At 42.6% G+C, this 22,003-nt stretch overlaps 1 protein-coding gene across 1 annotated transcript in view; it reads right to left on the bottom strand.

The window, feature by feature from the left end:
* Positions 1 to 22,003, bottom strand: part of PAPPA2 (pappalysin 2) — a 294,324-nt gene that overhangs the window by 4,265 nt on the left and 268,056 nt on the right. The window contains exon 22 of the mRNA XM_043923373.1: positions 1,226 to 1,324. Within this exon, the coding sequence (XP_043779308.1) occupies positions 1,226 to 1,324 (99 nt within the window). The remainder of the gene's footprint in view (positions 1 to 1,225; positions 1,325 to 22,003) is intronic.

Below are 22,003 nucleotides of genomic sequence, written 5' to 3'. Positions count from 1 at the left end.
ACCCTAGAACTTCAGAATGTGAGATGGAGACAAGGAGAGAATTGACTGCTTTCTTCTCAAGTGGTTATGCCTTCCTGGGTAGAAAAGGGACCCATGACCAGTTACTTTCTTCAAGTGAGACCAAGAACTAGTTGGCATGATTTCTTACCTGCAATCCAAGCTCTTGATCTCTTTCTCATAGTTTGGGATTTAATGGATTTTAGAGCAAACTCAACAATGACACAATGAGCCCTTGAGTTTTCTGCACTAAATAAGTTAATTCATGTCAGCAGTGAGAACAATGCCTAGCACAGAGTGAGTCATCAGTAAATATTATCTCTTAGAAGGAGTATTCAGGTCTGTGTACAGCTAATCATGTAGGTGTGACTTTATTATGGAGATGCATACAAGGAAGAAAACATTATCTCTTGTATATTTCTGATTCATCAAATCAGCCAACTAGCATCAAATATCTTTGGAGTTCTTGGGTTTTCATTCATATCATTCCAAGTTTTCAGCCTACTCTATTTTATATGTTTAGCTTGAGCATATCTTCTAATTTTATAAAGCCCAGAGCAACAGGATAAATGGAGAAAAGAACTACTGCTTAGGATACAGTCTGGGGAATGTTCCAGGGAGCTTGTGATGGTTGCTCAACAAATACCTGCAATATGCTTGCTACACACTTTAAAGGATTTTTAATTTAGCTATGAAGATTTAATAATAACTGGAGACATTTAAAGCACTAGGTAGGAAGCTCTGCTCTGAAGTAGGAAATGGTAGCCCACTCCAGTGTCCTTGCCTGAAAACTCCCATGGACAGAAGAGCCTGGCAGGCTACCTTCCATGGGGTTGCAAAGAATCAGATATGACTGATAGATTGAGGATGCACAGATACCACTTCATGGGTAACCCTGCCTCCCCAAGGAGTGGAAGCCATTATTCTCTGCTCATAGAGACATTTCCTGGACAATAATAAACAGGTGTGAATCTCTGAGGAGCAGCACGGCTTTTCTGAATCAGTTGCAGGACTGACAGTGACAGAAGTAGTGTTTTCTAACAACTTATCCTAAAATTACAGCCCTTCATCCTGTCACTGTAGAAGCTCTCATGTTTGCTCGTTATCATTCTGTCTTCTGGACTGTTGAAGAAAAGCCATGATGCACCACGAAGCAGAGCTAGCTGAAGTCCCTGCCTGTTTCTGGGGCTACTACCCTCTCCTCCCACACCCAGGTGCCCTCACTTACCTTCTTGGAGGAGAGTGTAGAAGAGCAGCAGTCTCCCCCATCGTAGTGGCAGTAGGCCCGGTTGTTGATGGTGTCACACCAACCATCTGCTTGGAAAGGCTGGTAAGGAGGTGGCAGGTCAGTGTCTTAAGTACAACTTCACTCTGCTTCGCCCTTTTCTCCCACTCACCCCACCTCAAAATAATCTACAGAACTCAAGATACATTATTACGGGAGAACACCCAAAGGGCAGGGTCAAAATGGACCCAACATACTCAAGAAGTTGAAAAGTCTCAAGATAAGACCCTTGGATCTAAGGAATTGACAAATTTCACACCTAGCATCTGTTCCTGGCCTATTCTAGGGTCCAGAATGGTTCACTGAATTTTTTGATCAAGTTTTTCACCTTCTTGTAATAGTAGGTCTTTATATCATGTGGGTTACAGAATAGTTTCACATACAAGAAAATTAAAAAAAAATATTTTCACATGTGTTAACTCTGTTGGTCATCAAGAAAAGCTGTGCATCAGGCAAATTTGGCTTTAACAGTTCCATTTCATCAGTGAGGAAATGGAGATAGAGATGACAAAAATCACCCCAGGTCACAGAGCTAGGGTCAAGTAGAATTTGGGATTAAAAGTCATGTATCTTGACTTTTTGCTGCTTGTTGAACCATAAAGAAGGCTGAGCACTGAAGAACTGATGCTTTCAAACTGTGGTGCTGGAGAAGACTCTTGAGTCCCTTGGACAGCAAGGAGATCAAGCCAGTCAATCCTAAAGGAAATCGACTCTGAATAGTCATTGGAAGGACTGATGCTGAAGCTCCAATATTTGACCACCTGAGGCAAAGAGCTGACTCATTGGAAAAGACCCTGATGCTGGGAAAGACTGAATGCAGGAGGAGAAGGGGATGACAGAGGATGAGATGGTTGGATGGCATCACTGACTCCATGCACATGAGCTTGAGCAAACTCTGGGAGAGAGTGATGGACAGGGAAGCCTGGCGTGCTCCAGTCCATGGGGTCACAAAGAGTTGGACACAACTGAGTGACTGAACAACAACACAGATTAAGGACCATAACCTCCAGCTCTTCTTCTGGTATTTGTACTTAGAGACCCAGTTCTGGGTTGCTATATTGACTCAAATGATGTCTGTCCAGAGTGCAATGGTCCTAGGGTTTGCTATACCAGTGCTGGAACACAAGTCATCCCACTTGTGCAGCTACTTCATGCATAGCAGCTAGACACAGGGTTAGAGCAGAGTAAGCCAAACGGTTTCCATCTACTCCTGTTACTGCTACAAGTTAACAGAAACCAAAATGGGAAAGGGGCCCAGGCCAAACCAGAGTTAATGGAGTGTTTCACCCCCAAAGGGAATGTATGATAAGAACAGCAACCCGCGGTTACAAAATTGCTCAGCAGCCCAATGCGTCCTTTCTCTAGAACCACTCCTGGAAGGAAACAGTGTCCCGCAGCATCCTGGAAGGCACACCAGCCAACCCAGCCCACCTACTCAATCACATCAGCTGCTCCCCATCCTGAGTGGATGCCTAATTGTGAAGCTCAGGAAACATCTCGTGATCAAACTCTTGGGGCCACAGACGGTCAGTAGACTCTTGAATCCTGAGGCCACCTTTCAGTTCCCACGTTCAAATCACTTTCTCTTCCCTCACCCTCCTTAAAGGTCAAATAGAATGACTGTTCCTTATTTCACTGTGTTTTGATGAGATAGATCACTAAACTTAAAAAAAAAGCCATTAAATAATTTTCAGCAATTGCGTTACATCAGAACAAGTTCATCCAAGTGATTACTTCAATGTTTTGACTTATTCTATGGGGTCCAGAGGTCACTGGAACACCATTCCAGATGTATACCAGTTTGCCAGCCCCTGAGAAGCTGCTACTTGTGGGGGGAACTCAACAGCTGTCGGACAGCTGCACAGCAATGTCAGCTGAGAGTGGGAAGTGAAAATGAATTCTGTTCTCAACACGGGCCTCCCTGGGATAAAAGACAAAGATTCTGAGATGAGCATTTGTCTTCAACGCTGGAGCCCATTGCTCTGGCTCTGGAGAACTTGGAATAACTATACAATGAGCACTTGAATCTACAATTACAGCCGAATAAGAGGAGTCAAAATGCAACTAGCCACATCCTTAACACCTATAGATGCCTCGGGTTCTCCTGGGAGGACCAAGTTTATCCCACTGAGATTCCCCCAGATTTTTTTTTCTTTTTCGTGTGTTTGGAGTATATTTTCCTCATCTAACACTGCATCTGTTACTTTTCCTCCAACCTTGACTGACTCACTGGCAAAACTTAATCTGTTCCTTCTTTCTCTTTCATGTAATTGTCTATAAAAATCCAAAGAGCACCCAAAATACTTTTCCCACATTATAAAGGCATGGGCTTCAATATGGAGGATTAAAGGGAGATCTGAAAAAGATCTTCCTTTTCATAAGAACAACTTAGACATTTGAATAGATTAATAAGAGATCCTTTGGAGTCTTTCTTTCCAATCTCTTCCCCAAGGATGGCCTCTCTCATCTCAAGAGCATTAGGGATGATGTGTTGAAAAGAGCAGAAATGGTCTAGGTCTAGGTTCTGTAGATCCCACTGGACAACAATGGCTATAGCCTGGACATGATTTCTTAAAATTGCTTCTTTTATATTCTTAAAGGTCATCTGGGATGAGAAGGGAATTTATAAAAAAGGAGCATAAATACAAAGAAAAGGTTGGAAAGACCCAAGTATTTAATTTACTGTATACCTATTAGAATTAATTGTTCCTCCCCTAACCTGCCAAAAAACAACTACTCCACCCTAAACAAACAGAGTCTCCTATGGCAACATGTGCCTGGGAAGCTTGACAGCTTGAGTCCAAAATTACAATGGAAAAAATAGGAAGGGAAAAATGCCTAATTGATTCAAAGTTTTTAAAGTATCTGAAGACTGGATGTAGACTGGGAGACATAAATCACAATAACTGAAAGCTGTCTGATTTGGGACGTCACTCTTCCCCACAGGAAGCTTCCTCAAGGGAGGCTACAGGATCGGTTTCTCTGCACATCGCGTCAGTAGGTGAAATCTTCATTACTCACACATGCACTTCACTTTCCTGTATCATCACAGTGTTCCACACAAGTGAATTTTTCAAATACCTAAAGCTTATTTCTTTAAGAGCCACTTTTAATTTTTATTTTAACCATTTTCACAGAAGGAAAAAAAAAAACCTTTATAAAATTCCAGTTTCTCTGTCTTTTGATAAATTAGAGAATACAAAGACATTAACTTGAATATTTTTCATTTTTACTCACACGGAAGCTCTTTGCATTGGGATATTTACTTCTTTACTAAATGAACTTCCTTCAACATACACACAACACCACACACACAGAGACATCCTCATGTGTCTAGTTTTGTAGAATCAACCTAAAGTAAATACCTAAATCTGAGAGAGAGGCTAAGTTGCTCTTCTTCTGATATATGAGTTTGATGATACCTACAGGAAAGCTTTTGTTGCTGTTGGCTGTGTTCCAGTCAAATGAAGTGGCCATATCTATGCGTCAGTGATGCAATACAGAAAGGAAAGGCTGTCAGTCTGTCCTGTCCCTGTGACTTGACTTCTCAAGAGTAAAGATAATTTCTTCTTTATGTTATATTACCTGGTGATGTTTTCTGTTTAAATTGCTCTGGGGAGTTAGGTATGGGAATGGTAGCTCTATCTGTTGCCTATGGAATAGTCGTTCATTCAATCACTCAACATTTATTCCACACCCATTTGTGCCAGGCATTGCTATGGGGATACAGAGAGAAATAAAACAGGGCTCCAGTCCTCAAGAAGACTCCCATTAGCGATCACAGCTGCTGCTGCTGCTGAGCCAGCATAGAGATACAGACAGAAGAGAAGTACCTAATTCAGATTTGGGGTGGATGAGAGCAGGGGAAGGAGTGTACGAGCTTTCAGGGGCTGGCACTACTCCATCTAACCCTTGTGAAAAAAAGCTTAGTGCTGGATGATTCAGAGGGACCGGAGAAAACTGTGCAAGTGAAAGGCGAGGGTGAAAAGAGAGAGGTAGGTGGTCCCAGACGGCTTCTCACAGAGCCCAGTGTCAGGAAGAGTGCCATAAATTTAAACTTTGACTGATTGGCTGATAATACCCCTATTCTGTGAATTAGATTAAGGACACTTTTCCTCTACAGCATGCAATGGAACACATGGCCTCACTGATGTTTTAGAATGGTTAGTTTTGGACTTCAGACCTTCTGCTCTGCTAACCGAAAGATTGAGATCTTAGCCAAAAATGATTATATCCCCAAAGGTAAAGGCTGGGACAGAAGCCTTCGTATTTGTATCATAAGAGGTGTCTTACAATAGGACAAGATGCTAATCATATTTTTGCATGCCTAACACTATTTTCCTTCTCCTACATCATTTCCCATCAAAACTTTCTCGTTTTGTGAATGACAAATCAGACCCACACCCATTTCTCCATATTGATTAGGCTGCATCAGGCCAAAAGAAGCCTTTTTCCAAGGCAGCTGTGGTACCACACCCAGTGAAGCCCGTGCAGCAGATGGAAGCTCTCTGATTCTCCAATGAATGGTGATCTCCAGCCTCATTCTTTCAGCCCTTGGATCTGCCCATGTGTCCATGCTGCCTAGGTTTCACTGCAAGACCTCTCAGAATCTCAGGGGCAAAATCCAAGAGACCTTTGAGCCCCCTCAGGGACTCTTAATGACCACAGCACTACTTTCTTTTTCTTTAAAAAGACCACCGATACATAAAATTCTAAGGCTGATAGATCCCTGAAGGCTATTTGGTACAAAACTCTCACTTTACAGATGATGAAATGGCTGTTTAATAAGGTGAAATGTCTTGTTTGCAAGGCTAGATATGGCAATCCTGGGAAGGGAGCCCAAATTTCTTTGATTCTTGATATTCTTTCTACTAAACCATGCTACCACCATTTGATTATTTCATTAACCTTTTCATTTTGGGGGAATAAAAAGTAACTTAAATTCCTTTGGCACCTCTACAAGAAGGGCTGAGCTGTAGTAACATTGATAATGAAGTGAACTCAGCAATCTAATACAGAAACCAGGAAAGGGTCATACGTATACTCTCAATTCTCCTGGGCCCTCACAATCTCACTTCTGTTTTTCTCAGTTGCAGGTTAAAGGTTTGTGCCAATAAGCAACCCGGTACTATAGCTCCTTCTGATCTTGGGGCTCAACTGGCCCATGTTTCCCTAGAGCTGATTCTGCCAGGAGGAAGCAGTGCTGAGCTCTCATCTCATCAGCAGATACCTGCCACCCGGAAACATTGATTTCTGGACCCTAGAATTGTAATCAAATCTCGCTGTTCTTCAAAATCAGATTCCCTGGGGATTCCCAGTCTTTTGCCAGATCCTCAGGTTGGGAAGTCTGATATGGGGCCTAGAACCTTCACAACAGTGTGAGAACTTCTTTGGTATTATTATTCTCCAGTTTGTGGGTTACCCACCCAGCAGCTTCAAGCTGTGTTTCAGCAGTATGTGAACCAAGAATTTCCAGATATACAAGCTGGATTTAGAAAAGGCAGAGGAACCAGAGATCAAATTGCCAACATCCATTGGATCATAGAAAAAGCAAGGGAATTCCAGAAAAACATCTACTTCTGCTTCATTGACTATGCTAAAGCCTTTGACTGTGTGGATCACAATGGCCTGTGGAAAACTCTTCAAGAGATGGGAATATCAGACCACCTTACCTGTCTCCTGAGAAACTTGTATGCAGGTGAAAAAGCAACAGTTAGAATTGGACATGGAACAATGGACTGGTTCAAAATTGGGAAAGGAGTACATCAAGGCTGTATATATGCATATATACTCTGTCTATGTGCAGAGGACATCAAGTGAAATGCCAGATGAATCACAAGCTGGAATAAAAACTGCTAGAAGCAATATCAACAACCTCAGATATGCAGATGATACCACTCTAATGGAGAAAGAGGAACTAAAGAGCCTCTTAATGAGGGTGAAAGAGGGGAGTGAAAAAGTTGGCTTAAAACTCAATATTAAAAAAATAAGACCATGACATCTGGCCCATAACTTCATGGAAAATAGGGAAAAAATGGAAACAGTGATAGATATTATTTTCTAGGGCTCTAAAATCATTGCAGACAGTAACTGCAGCCACAAAATTCAAAGATGCTTGCTTCTTGGAAGGAAAGCTATCACAAACCTAGATAGTGTATATTAAAAAGCAGAGACATCACCTTGGTGACAAAGGTCTGTATAGCCAAAGATATGGCTTTTCCATTAGTCATGAGATATGAGAGTTGGACCATAAAGAAGACTGAACACTGAAGAAATGATGTTTTTGAATTGTAGTCCTAGAGAAGACTCTTGAGAGTCCCTTGGACAACAAGGATATCAAACCAGTCAATCCTAAAGGAAATCAACCCTGAATATTTATTGGAAGGACTGATGCTGAAGCTGAAGCTCCAATACTTTGGCCACCTGGGTGAAGAGCTGACTCATTGGAAAAGACTCTGATACTGGAAAAGATTGAGGGCAGGAGGAAAAGTGGGCAACAGAGGATGAGATGGTTGGATAGCATCACTAACTCAATGGACATGAGTTTGAGCAAACTCTAGGAAAAGTGAAGGATAGGGATGCCTGGCATGCTGCAGTCCATAGGGTCACAAAGAGTTGGACATGGCTTAGCAACTGAACAGCAAGAAGAAGGATGATAAAGTCAGGCATTTTCTGCTTACTGCAGTCATCTGAGGAAAAGAGGGAATGAAATCATTCCACTCCTCCCATGTTCACCCCTTGGGGTGGGAGGGTGCCAGTGATCTCACATTTGTGGGTTTGCAGCAATCTTCTTGGAAAATGTAAAATTCAAATTGACAGATATCCTGAGATGGATTGTGCAGGAAGAATTTCTTAGATACAATGTCCTCTGGAAAATCTCATCTGGTGTCCTAGACCCAGAGAACTCTCCATGCCTATGTACTATGGCATATTTTATCCATATATGCTTTATAGGACTTAACATTCAGCATGTACCGTCAAGGGCTCAGAGTCCAATCACTTCTGTAGTGCCAGGTGCTAGCTCAGCGCCTGATGCACTGCAGGTTCCCAACAAATAAATAACCATGATGGTGGCTAACCACGTTTTCTTAGCATACTTTATGAGCTGATTCTCCTTTTCATTAGTCCTCTCCTACAAGGTGCACAGTATTGATACACACTTATTTCTGAGTGGGAAGAGACAGTAGGATACACCATCTGAAAATTCTCCCTCTATAAACAATCTAGAAATATTGAACAGATTTATCAACATCATCTTAGTTCTATAGGTGGGATAATAAGGGAAGAATTGAAATTGCCAGGGGCCAAAATCTAGAGCAGAAAGAAGGCAGTGAAACTGTGACTGCCCTCGGAATGTTTGCAAATACTATCTGTAATCAAGTGGTTGAGTTTTAACAGCTGATCAGGAACAGGGACCCAGGTCTTGGACCTTTGTAAAATGGGGATCTTTCAAGTGGCTCTGTCAGTATTTTGTATGCATGCTATGCATGCATGTATTGGGTTCTTTACCTCTAGCACCACCTGGGAAGCCCATGGAACAACATATATACAGCAATGCTGCACAGGTAGCTTAACTCATCCGGAACTAAGGGATTTTCCCGTGTCTACCTCCCTGACCTGAAATCTCCAGTATTTAATCCAAGGAGTGGCCAAGTCACAAATCACTAAGATATTAAAGACCTCCTAGGTTGCCAGCTAACAACTGAAACTATGAAGAGTACCTTTTTGAAGGCCAACAGTCTACTCTTTAAACAACAGATAAGCAAGACATAATTGAGAGGAAGGCAATAAAGATATGCATTCTATTGTATGAGCAGAGGGGAACAGTCCCATTTGGTGGCCCTCAGAGGTCAGTACTCAGGTCTACTCCTGTGGTCTATTGTGGTCCATATGAGGTCACTAGACCCTCAAAAGAAAACAAAGGGGGACCTTGACAAGGTCAGAAAGAGAAGCCTGATTACTACCAGGTCACCTCTATCTGACACCAAAACCAAATACAGTCTTAGAACAGGAATAACCAAGTAGTGCAAAAATGAATCCCTTCTGTGAGAAACAGGATACAATGAGACAGGAAAAGAAAAGCAAACAAAATAAGGTCAGATTACTTCTTTCAGTTATAACACGTTTATCTGCAGTGAGGTAAGAGCAGAGCTTCAAAGCTCCTGCCCAGTAAATCTTGCCCAAGGCTGTACAGTATGGTTATTCAGAACATGAAGTATACTGTGAGATAAACCTACACCCACGTCCCAGCTCTGCTCCTCAGCAACTGTTAGAGCCTGAGCGAGTTACTGCATTTTAAGCTGCAATATTCTCCTTTGTAAATAGGAATAACACCTATTTACAGAGTCGCTGTCAAGAAAAAATGAGTGAATGGAGATGAAACGCTTAGCCCAGTACCTGGCCCACAGTAAGTACTCAATCAATCCCAGTTTTATAAAGGTGCCAGGAATGTACCATTGCTTTTACCAGGGTGTGGGTTGGTGTCTGAGCTCCCTCCATAGAGACTCCGGTCAAAGAGACACCAAGATTCTGCCACCAACACTTTAGGATCAAAGCTGTGAACGCTCTCATCTCTGCTCCCACCACCCTCAACCATAAATGTACCTATCTGAGTCATGGAGGAGAGTCAGATGACAAGGGAAATGGGTCTGGGACTTATTAAAACAGACTGGGAAAAGTCTTCCTGGCTTCTGAAAACCAGGGCTCCCCTCAAAACCATAGTGGTGACTTGGGTGTCTTAGCCTCTGAAAAACCCCAAACCATCACAGACACCTCTTCCCTGACGGGCACTGGAGGAAAACAGGAAGGTGAGAAGACTCTGTGACTTACTTTTCAGCCAAAAATAACCTCCTAGCAGTTCCTTCCATTTAGCTGCAAAAAAAAAAAGACCCAGCAGCTCAGACTCCCCACTTCATTTACAAACATCCACCACCTGCTTCCCCACGTGGCCCTTCTCTTGGCCCAGCATGGCCCTGGAGCTTCTCACCCACACCCGGGGGGCGGGGGATGCTAAGGTCCTGACGGGGAACCAGGGGCAGCAGGGTGTTCAGGTAGAGGCCGCACTTCCCTGTGCCAGAAAATCATGGACTCCAAGTAAGAGTTCAGCTTCTCATAGGAGAGAGGAAAAGAGGATATGTCCCCAGAGTCCTTGTCACTCTCTCTCATGGAGCTTAATAAAACGGCAAAATCCTCCTGCAAATTTGTGATCTGTCCCTCTGTTGAGAAATGTTTACCAAATCGAACCACTGCTGCTGGTGGGACCGTGTCCTAGCCCTCAAGTGCCCAGGGAGGCCTCACGGATGGTAAGATGCTCTATGCCTTGGGCCTTTACCTTCCTCTGCCTTTTACCAAAACTGTATGAGGCCATGACAGAACCAGTACTCCACTCCCAATGTGTGTGTATGTGTAGTTGCTTAGTCATGTTCAACTCTTGGCGCCCTTTTGGACTGTAGCCCACCAGGATCCTCTGTCCATGGGATTCTCCAGGCAAGAATATTGGAGTGGGTTGCCATTTCCTTCTCCAGGGGATCTTCCCAACCCAGGGACTGAACCTGTGTCTCTTGTGTCTCCTGCACTGCAGGCAGATTCTTTACCTGTTGAGCCATCAGACACCTCTCTCAAATCCTTAACTCCTTTCTCAAATCCCCATAGTCACTCACAAGGTCACTGCCTGCCCTTGGCCCTAAACCCCAACTCCATGTCCTAAATACAAGGCCCCCAAACCTTTCCTCTCCTCCCCATTTGGTCTCACTCTCTCTCATGCTTTCCTTTCCTCCAGAGCAGTTGATCCTGCACAATGAGCTCGCCCAGTTTTGATGCTAGTGGTTCCCAGTCCTTCAATGGTAAATTGGGATTTCATAGCAGCATCACCTGTCTCATCTCCAAATTGAATCACACAGTAGTACTTCTTATGACACTGTCAGGCGACCCAGCAGCAGTCCTTCGAGTGACCTGTTGGCTGTGCTGAGGTTTTAAGTGGGAGATGATGACAACACACCTTCAGACCGCATCCATGTCTCCATCACGAGGCTGGTGGACCCATTAATTCTCATGATTTTGCCTGTCTTGTTTTCACGGTAGGAGGGACCTTATAGGTGGCTTACAAGCTCTCCTGATAGCATTGCTACAGGGCATTTGGCTTTCTTCTTTAAAAGAGGAATAAGTTAACAATTGTTTGTTCAGGGGAATTTCCTGCCTCGGATCCAGCTAACTGGAGCCAACCTACTGTGGTTCAAGGCCAGAGGTAGAAATGTTGAACACAAGAAGTTTGAAGTTTACAAGGGCCATGGGGATAGGGACACTTCCAGTTTGTCCCCATTTTTACTCCTATTTCCTTCCACCAGCAATGACGTCCCTGCATTAGCACAAGGCCTAACATACCACAGTAGGTACTTCCTGAATATCCAGTGGATGAGACCTATGAGAATTGACTTTATAAGCTCAGAAGGCAGAATAGTGTTTGCTTTCTACTCCTCTGGACTTTCCTCCAAGATAAGGTATTTTCCTCTCTCTTGTTCTCTGCCCTCCCCAGATATCTGTTCTCACTATCAAGGATTCTTTAAAACATCACTTGAAATATGAGCTTGGCATGACCTTCCAGGGAGAGGTTCATCATCAACAGATTCTCTCACAAGACCAAACTGAAAGACTCAGAAGAAGAAAGCTCGGAGCACACCACCAGGCTGCTGCAGGCACCTTGCCCCGCAGGTGGGACCTTCCGCCTGGCTTCCAGGAACCTCTGTAGGTGGTCCTTCATCCCTGCTTCCTCCCTGGGCATCTGCCATCTGCGGTGCCAGTACCCCAGCCCACATGCTCAAGACATGGAGCCCTATAGGCTCTGTTCAACCTCTGGGAGGACAAGGAGGTGAAAGCCGGAGGAAACGGGCAGAAGTCAGAGGTGGAGGACCTGGCGCCAGAGACAGGGACAGAACACGTGAAACCTGGAAGAAGGCCCGGGGCTGCTGGTGGGGTTCCTGCTCTGACTTCCAGCCTTCACCTCTCCCTGTCCCTGTCTGCTGGTTTTTCAGCCAGCCTGCAGTTCATGGGAGGTTGAAGCAGCCCGAGCCGACGACGGGAATGTTCTACCGCAGCCCCCGACACGCGTGCTCGCCCCCAGGCGCCCCGGCCACACGCACTCTCATGCCAGGCAGCTCGGCATTTCTTGGCTCCCCAAGCCTGCCCGTGGAAGATGACTGGGAATGCAGACTGTGGGAGGAAATGACAATATTCATTGTTTGGATTAAATATTTTTCTTGGCCCTCCTGTTGTTTGCTGAGCGTCTTTTTTTCCCCCCTTCTCATTCTCTCTTTCCTTTCCTCCTCCCTCCCTCTACCTTTCTCTCCCTCCCTCTCTCTCTCTCTCTCATCTCTTCCTCAGTAATCAAGCATACTGAGAGAAAGTTCAAGGAGAAAGCAGAAACTCCTAGGGTGGGAAGAGCTGTTGAAGGAAATTTAAGTCATTGACAAAGGCTTTTGCCATTCTGGTACCATAACCAGCTCTTCCCAAGGATGTTTGGCTTTGCAATAAAGCTAAACCTACATTGCTTTGAATTTTCAGAAGTCTTCATGGGATATAACCCATAGCACTTGTTTTCTCTCTCTTTTGCTCCTTCTTTCATATATATGTAATATGTGTGTGTGTGTATATATATATACACACATATATATGCACAGGGCTTCCCAGATGGTTCAGTGGTAAAGAATCCACCTGCCAATGCAGGAGACAAGGGTTCAATCCCCGGGTTGGGAAGATCCCCCCTGGAGTAGGAAAAGACAACCCACTCCAGTATTCGGGAAATCCCAGGGACAGAGGAGCCGGATGGGCTACAGTCCATGGGGTCACAAAGAGTTGGACACGATTGAGTGACTGATATGCACATATATGCACAAAAATATAATGCATAAATGACATATATTATTCATATATAAGATAAATGTGTATATAATAATCGCTAATATATGATGTTTATAAGACAGATATATAACCTTAAAATATGTGTTACAAGCCTGAGAAAACCATAATTAAAGACACATGTACCCCAATGTTCACTGTAGCACTATTTACAATAGCTAGGACATGGAAGCAACCTAGATGTCCATCGCCAGACGAATGGATAAGGAAGCTGTGGTACATATATACAATGGAATATTACTCAGCAATAAAAAGGAATACATTTGACTCAGTTCTAATGAGGTGGATAAACCTAGAGCCTATTATACAGAGTGAAGTAAGTCAGAAAGAAAAATAAATATCATACACTGACACATATATATGAAATCTAGAAAAATGGTACTGATGAACCTATTTTCAGGGCAGCAATGAAGATGCAGACACAGAGATTTATGGACACAGGGAGGGAAGGTGAGGGTGGGGGGAATTGAGAGAGTAGCATGGAAACATATACATTACCATATATAAAACAGATAGCCAGTTGGAATTTGCTATATATGACAAGGGAGCTCAAACCTGGTGCTCTGTGAGAACTTAGAGTGTTGGGATGGTGTGGGAGGTGAGAGGGGGTTTCAAGAGGGAGGGGACATATGTATACCTATGACTGATTCATGTTGACGTATGGCAGAAACCAACACAATGTTGTAAAGCAATTACTCTCAAATTAAAAAACAAATACATTTAAATATATATACTACATTTTATACACACAAATACACACATACATATTCAATTTCTCTGGAAGCTCCAGGCATAAACAGTGACTCTAAAGGTAAAAATATTTTTACAAACCAGAAATCAACATATAGAAACAAGATACTATTTTTATTTTATATATGACATTTTCTGTGTATCAGGAACTGTGCTATAAGGTTTTATTCATGATTTTATTGAACCCTCACAACAACTCATTTTATATATGAGAAAAACCAGGGATCAGAGGTTTTAAGAAATCTGTCTCTAGAAAAGATGCAGAGTTACCATCTGACACCTAGGTCTGTGCTATAAACATCTTGAGAGGCTTTCTCTGCCTCCAACATCATTCACCATAAAATAATGATACCCCTCACTTCAGTTCTCAGAACCGCACACCTGGTTCAATCTCTACCATAATTATGGGAGTGAAGTAGCCACTTTCTGGATGGAAAGTCAGTGTCACAGAGGTTGCTGAGAAGTGTTATCATCTTCAGAACATACGATGAGCCAGGCATGGAGCTATTTGATAGAATTCTGGAATGTCTATTTGATAGATACTTAGTGTGTCTCCTACGTACAAGGCATGACTAAGTATCTGCCTTAAAGAAGCTTTGGAGGCATCAGCATTGAATAAGGCAGAGTCTGAGACAATAGGGTAAAAAAATCACAGGCCAATGGAGGATTAATTGCCAAAGGAATTAATGGCAACAATAAGACCTATAGAAGTTTAGAATAGGAAAGGGGCTGGGGCATTTCAGAAAGGCTTAATGGAATAAATGGGATTAGACTTAATCTTTGAGGATGGAAGATTTGGGCAGAGAAACGGGGAGAAAAATCCCAGCAGGAGGGCAAATATACGCCAAGATTTCAAATGGAAAAAGAAAAGATATATCTGTGGTTTTCTGCCTGGATTATTAATGGCCTAAGTTTGGAACTAGGTCAAAATCTCCATCTAGAGGAATCTCGTCCTTATCCCCGAAAAAAGTAGGGAGAAATGAAATCTGGGAGTTTGTGTGTGTGTGTGTGTGTGTGTAGAAGAAGAACATGCTAAAAGTTGTCCTTCAAACGCTGGATCTGGGGACAGTGCGGGGAATGTTTAGGAGAGAACTGGAGGGCTCCACAGTAGGTAGAAGTTGATCTCAAGCAGATAGGAACTGAGAAGAACAGAATTGTCTGGTCATAATATGCAATAGGAAAAAAGAAGGGAGGGGTCTTATGAAGGAAAATTGTCAGGACTTGGCAAATGGTCACATTTGGTTAGAAGGCCAACAGAGATGAAGGTCTGTCTGTGACATTTTACTCAAATCATGATAAGCTTTTCTCAAAAAATTAGCTCCTTGAGAAAACAGCTAGGAAGACTCCTCACTAAATCTAAGGATTAAGTCGAAATAGAACCTGATCTATCAGCAAACTCTGTACTCACAAACTTCTCTCCTCACAGTGAGAAGCTCTACACATCTTCTTTGTCCGTTCAAACAAAGGCCCAGAGGGTCTCTCCTGCCCAATTTCTGCTAGGCTTTCCCCACAACTTGGTCATGACTATTTTATCACCCCTAGTAATATTCAGGTCCAGCTGAGTTGAGGAATGGCAGGAGGGAGGTGGCATGTTTATTCTGGAATACTTTCTTGCCAATAGTCATTTCTTTTAGCCCCGATCTAATTTTTAGTTCCTGTGTCTGCAAGGAGCTCAGTTTGTGTGGCTGATTACTGTGGTTCCCATCCTCAACCTGTCACGCCATCCTGGGTTGTCAGCCCGGCTGTTCTGTTCTCCGTTAATTGGTCCATCCATCCAGTCTCACTTTCACCCATATGGAACCTATTCTCTGTGCAAGTGTCTTGTTTACATTCCCTTTATCTACGGGGCGCTTGTCTGTGTATCTTATTCACTCATCCGCTGATCAGCTGCATCTGTTTCACAACATGTTCTCCAGGCTCACTTCGTTGGTCTCTGATCCTTGCTAAGCAGGCCTCCTCCTCTTCTGGGGGCAAGCCTGCAAAGCCCAGGGAGAGGTCCTAACAGGTGACCAGCACCCCATGTTCATTTCTCACCCAAGTTCCCTACAAATCCTGTGTTACTAGTTTGTGTGTTCTCTATTTGTTTATTTGTTCTTAATCTTCCTACCAGTTTAAGAACAGGGCAGGGACTCTGGAATGGGCTGCCTGGGTTCATTTACAGCCTCACATTGCTCTAGCTGTGGGGATTTGGAAATGTAATTGAACTCTTAGCCCCCTAGTTTCCTCATCATGAAAACAAGAAGGATACTAATGGTAGTAATTCCTCATAGAATGCACCTGGCATTCAATAAACATCCAATAATGTTATTAATTATACCATGGAACCAGGAGTTATTTTACTGTTTCCTGTGTGCAGTGAACCTGCATACTCTGGGTATCCATGCTTCCCTATCGGTGAAGGTGGAAAGTAGTTCTCCCAGAAGTGGCTACCAGAAAGCCTGGTTATTCTTCTCTTATAACTATGACCAGTAATACCAGGGATCTTACCATTAAACTTGCCCAACTACAAGGACAGAATGATTCTACATACATAACACAGCTTTCGTTCTGTGCTCAGTTGCTCGTCATGTCCCACTCTTTGAGACCCCATGGACTGTAGCTCACCAGGCGCCTCTGTCCAAGGGATTCTCCAGGCAAGAATACTGGGTGGGTTGCCATTTCTTTCTCCAGGGGATCTTCCTGACCCAGGGATCAAACCCGCATCTCCTGTGTCTCCTGCATTGGAAGGTGGATTCTTTATCACTGCAACACAGCCTTAAGGCAGGCAAATTAAGCAAAGCTATCTGAAATACAAGTCATCTCTCTTAGGTTCTGTTGGATAGCTTCCCTGGTGGCTCAGATGGTAAAGAATCTGCCAGCAGTGAAGGAGACTCAGGTTCAATCCCCGGGCCAGGAAGATCCCCTGGAGAAAGGAATGGCTACCCACTCCAATATTCTGGCCTGGAGAATCCCATGTACAGAGGAACCTGATGGGCTATAGCCCATAGGGTCACAGAGTTGGATACAACTGAAGAGACTTAGCACATAGCGCAGAGGGTTCTCATAATGGAATTATTACCCTTACTAGAAGAGACACCAGAACTTTCTATCTCTCTCTGCCAGCTGAAAACACAGTGAGAAGGTGACCATCTGCATACCAGGAGGAGAGCCCTCGCTAGGAAATTGGATCAGCCAGCACCTTGATTTGGGACTTCCTGGCCTCCAGAACTGTGAGAAATAAGTGTCAATTGTTTAAGCCACCTAGCCAATGCATATTGTAAACAGCAGACTGAACAGACTAACACTCAAGATTTATTTAGTGAATTTATTACTTTAGCTTTTTTTTTTTTCTTTACTTATTTGTCAACCTGAAGAATTCCTAGAGATTTTGTCTGAAAAAAGGGAGCATGAAAAAGAGGTAAGAAGAGGACAAACAGGCAGGGAGCAGCTCTCAGAGGGAACCTAAAGAAGTTAAAAAGACCGTTGGTTTCTGCTATGCAGTAACGAGGCAGGTTTGAATGGGTTTGACCCATGGCCTGGGCATGCAGGGCATGAAACCAGGACAGGTGAGCAAAGCCAATAAGTTGGGCAACCTGTAGCCACTCCAACTCAGCTCTAGTGTCCTCAGGGTCTTAAGTGGTTCCAAGGCCAGAGACCATTCCCAGAGACCTAACAGCATTGCAGACATGCACCACCAAGTTTAATATTTCCCACATTAGAAAGACTTCAATTGAATCTAATCTCATTTTTAATTAGTCCTCACATCGCCTGGTGAGGCAGATTAATATGATTATCCATATTCCACTGATGGGGAAAATGAGACAAAGGGCCATGCCTCAAGGTCACTTAGGGAATGAGCAATAGAGGTGAAAATTAGGCATTTTAAATTTCCCAACTAGCACACAAGGGAGAGGACAGTGGGGAGTTGATTTCATCTCCTTTTGTTCAGAATCTTTCACATCTGGATAATGCATATTCAATTTACTACTTGGTTTCTCTAATTAAAAAATAAAGGACTCATTCTACTTTTGAACTCCAATATTCCATTTTCAATGCATAAGGAATTTACCAAGTATTCTATGCCAGGAGCAGCCCCCCAAAAAGGTAATAAAATGAGTATTACTTAGACAAAAGTGAATATATATTGACTATTTATCCAAAGCAGGTGACATGTGTTTGATCTCTGGTCAGTAAGATCCTTTGGATAAGGAAATGGCAAACCACTAAAGTATTCTTGCCTGGGAAATCCCATGAACAGAGAAGCCTGGCAGACTACCGTCCTTGGGGGTTGCAAAGAGCCGTACTTGACTTAATGACTAAACAACAACAACAATATTGACTATTTATGGAATGTTCTATATTATCCTACATTGTAGGGGATGGATATAAACACAGAAGACTAAAACATGATTTCTGTCCTCTAGAAGTTGGTCTAATTTATCCAACTGAACATTCAAAATAGTAACCAATACAAATAGTACATACCTCTAGCTATATCATTAAATCATTAAAGAATCTGCCTGCAATGCAGAAGACCCGGGTTTTATTCCTGGGTCGGGAAGATCCCCTGGAGAAGGAAATGATAACCCACTCCAGTATTCTTGCCTGGAGAATCCCTTGGACAGAGGAGCCTGGTAGGCTACAGTCCATAGGGTCGCAAGTGTCAGACACAACTTAGCAACTAAACCACCACCACTAGCCGCGTAGACAGGAACCAGCTCTTTACTTTGTTCCCCAAAGTAGATGTTTAAGCACCATGTGTTGATAAACTATTGGCTGAGCTTATTTCAGATCAAACTGAGATATTACTAATGTGAGAGGCAAGCTCATAGTATCATATACCTCCCCTCCTTCCCATTCAGTTATTTCATCTTCGATCTCTCTCTCATAATCCATCACCCCTTATACTGAAGAAAAATTTTATATGCAATCTCTTTTCACTCTTCTCTTTCTGCTTCCCCATTTCAGTGAGGTGGCTGTTACCTTATTTTAGATGAGAGAGGATAAGGTTCTGACTTCTGTGGTTTAAATTTGCCACCATGATTTTCTTCCTTAAATAGAAATCTTATCATCTTTTCTCTGTGGCTGAGATGTTTAATGCTCACCTAATATCCGTGTGTTTCCCTGAACTCAGCTGAGGCCCTGAGACCATGTTCTGGCTAATGGGAAGGCAAGCAGACGTGATGCACTACTTTTCACCCAAGGGACTCAAGAGTTATTGACCTCTCTCTATATTTCTTCTCTGCCCTTTTAGAAGAAAACATGGAGACCACATTTTGAGAAGACAGAGGTGTGAGATGGAAGAAATAAATGCACGCTCCAGAGTGTTATACCAGACTTCATGGGAGTAAGAAACAAATCGTTTGTCACATTTAGTCACTTGAGATTTCTAGGTTCATTGGGGACCACAGCCTATCCCAATTAATTCATATTCTATTTATAAACCTTCAGTGGGTCGACACTGGCTCCAGGATAAAATCCAAACTCATTAGCTCAGCACACAAAAACTTGAGTGATCTAGCCCTAACTGAGCTCTTTAACCCCCAATCATTCCACATTCCTTCATGTTCTCCAAGATCAGCTTCACAGAGCAGATGAATAATATTTTCTGTGATATGCCACTGGTATTTGGGGGTTGTCTGTTATAGGATATGGCTGTAGCAACATTTAAATAATATAGAGATTGGTATTAGAAGTGGGGTGCTGCCATAACAAAAATCTAAAATGTGTGCCTCTGGTTGCAGAATGGTGAATCAGGAAGCAAAGCAGTTGTTTTAAGAAGCTGGAAAAATCAATTACTTCACCATGTAATGGGGAAAAAATATTAAATGTTTCCTGTAGTTGTGAGAAAAGTTAACTGTTATAACTCACAGGTCAGAAAATTTACTTAATAGCCTATTGACTTCGGGAAAGGAGGATTTAAAGAAGAATATTACCAGAGTTAGTTAGTGCTGGCTACCTGCATCTGATAAGGTGCTGCAAGAAGAGATGAGCTCAGGAAAGGTTGCTGCTTTGCCAGCAGAATTGACAGGGAATATAAAGTACTAAAAATTCCAGGATTTGTAGTGAAAAACAAACTTATTTCTCATTTCCAATGAGCAAAAGATGAAACTGAGTAATACTTTGTATTAGAAATGCCTTCTAAGACTGAAGTTAAGGCCTAATCTCAGGCAAAGACCAAATCAAGGACTATTTCATCATTTGTTCACACTTTTAATTGGATTTCAGTAGTACCTAGAAGATCCTTGTAGCTGAACAAAGTGACTTCTAGAAAAGAGACTAAGGACTTTATCACAGACAAGCCTCATAAGTTCAGAATACCTATCAAATCGATATGAAGAGGCACATCTTGAAAAGACTGTGAGGCTAGCTCTTATAATATGGATTTGACTGAAATTAAATATATGCAAAGCCAAAAAAAGTCTGTGAGAATTCAATTTCCAAAAGTAACATCAGCTTGTGTTAAAAGAGACTTGCTGCTAGAGAATTTGGATAGATTTTTGGATTCCTCATATTCTACATCAGAAGAAAGAAGACTGAGAAAACTACTTAGTTCCCAACAGGAGGATGTTCCCTAGTGCTCTCTGCTTGTGACCCAAGAGGATACCAGAAAAGAAAGGATGTCCAAGAGAGCCGAACCAAGAGCCATGAATCAAAATGAACCTGGGAGTTTTACCTAGGAGGTAATCAGTAGCCATTAAACAAGCAGCACTCCCTACTCATAGAGTATAATTTTTGCCACTTTTCTTGGAGGGATTTCAGAATTGTTGTTATGTGATTTTTCCTTTTTCTCTTTGAAAGGGGATGGTTACTGTGGTTTTCCTGTTTCTACTCTACTTTGCTATCAAGTCTGAGGAGGAGAATCTGTGATTTTAGCACACCAGTCTCGAGATTAAGAGAAGCTATGTTGTATCCGATGTAAATCATGTTATTTGAGGTTTTTAAGCCTGATACTAGACTGGATAAGACATTTAGAGTATTTTGGGATAGGGTGAAATAATTTGAATATAACAAATGTCTGTGACCAAAGAGACTGACTGGAAGATATTGTTACATGTCCATAGCTCCTTCTGATCTCTCTTCCTTTGCCAGGAATTCACTATCAGTAGAGGATAATTTCCATTCCTACAAATTGTAAATGGAGCCATGTGGTTTGCCTTGGCCAATGGAACGTGAATACGTATAACAAGTGCTACATTTGACAAGAGGTTGTGAATGTCTTGGTATGCCTTTTCTGTTTTTTTTTTTTTTTTCCTACTCATGCAACCCGCCATGAGAAGAACATATACTGGGTAGCTACTGACCCTTAAACTTTGAAGCCTGGGTTCTTGAGTCAGGTGTAGTAAACCAACCCCAAACCTAAGGCAGAACCACTTTAGCCAACCAGCAGATGAATGAGTGAGAAATAAATGTTCTTGATACAAGACATTGATATTTGAGGATGATCTGTTATGCAAAAGGGGCTTCCCTGGTGGTTCAGATGGTAAAGAATCTGCCTGCCATACAGGAGACCCAGGTTCGATCCCCAGGCCAGGAAGATGATCCCCTGGAGAAAGGAATGGCTACCCACTCCAGTATTCTTGACTGGAGAATCCCATGGACAGTGGAGCCTGGTGGGCTACAGTCCATGGGGTCGCAAAGAGTCAAACATGACTGAGTGACTAACATACACACATACACAGCATCATAGAAAAATCTGGATCACAGCATCATACAATTTCCTTTCACATTTTTGCCTTTCCATATGTTTCTATTTTTTCCTTCAAAATTCACCTCAGATGGTTACCCCTCTGTAAGATCTTCTCAACATAATTGAGGCAAGTTATTTGCTTTATTCTCTGTGCCCCCATGCGACTTTGTTCATATCTTTGTATTATTACTCATGGAGTAGCAATTTGATCTTTTTACCTCTGTTGTATATGCTGTGTTGGAAATTCCTTATTCATTTTTGTAATCTTGACACATACTTGGCACTCAGAAAATACTATTTTAAGTGAAGAAATGAATAAAGGAGACTGAAAGAGTGATCGTAGTTTAGTAACCATGGTGTAAGTTGGGAGAAGAGGCTATGCAACTTGTGCA

This window comes from Cervus elaphus, chromosome 14 (genome assembly GCF_910594005.1).
Source record: "Cervus elaphus chromosome 14, mCerEla1.1, whole genome shotgun sequence".
NCBI classification, from domain to species: domain Eukaryota; kingdom Metazoa; phylum Chordata; class Mammalia; order Artiodactyla; family Cervidae; genus Cervus; species Cervus elaphus.
Note: the sequence above shows the minus strand (reverse complement) of the source record. Positions and strands in the feature narration are given on the sequence as shown.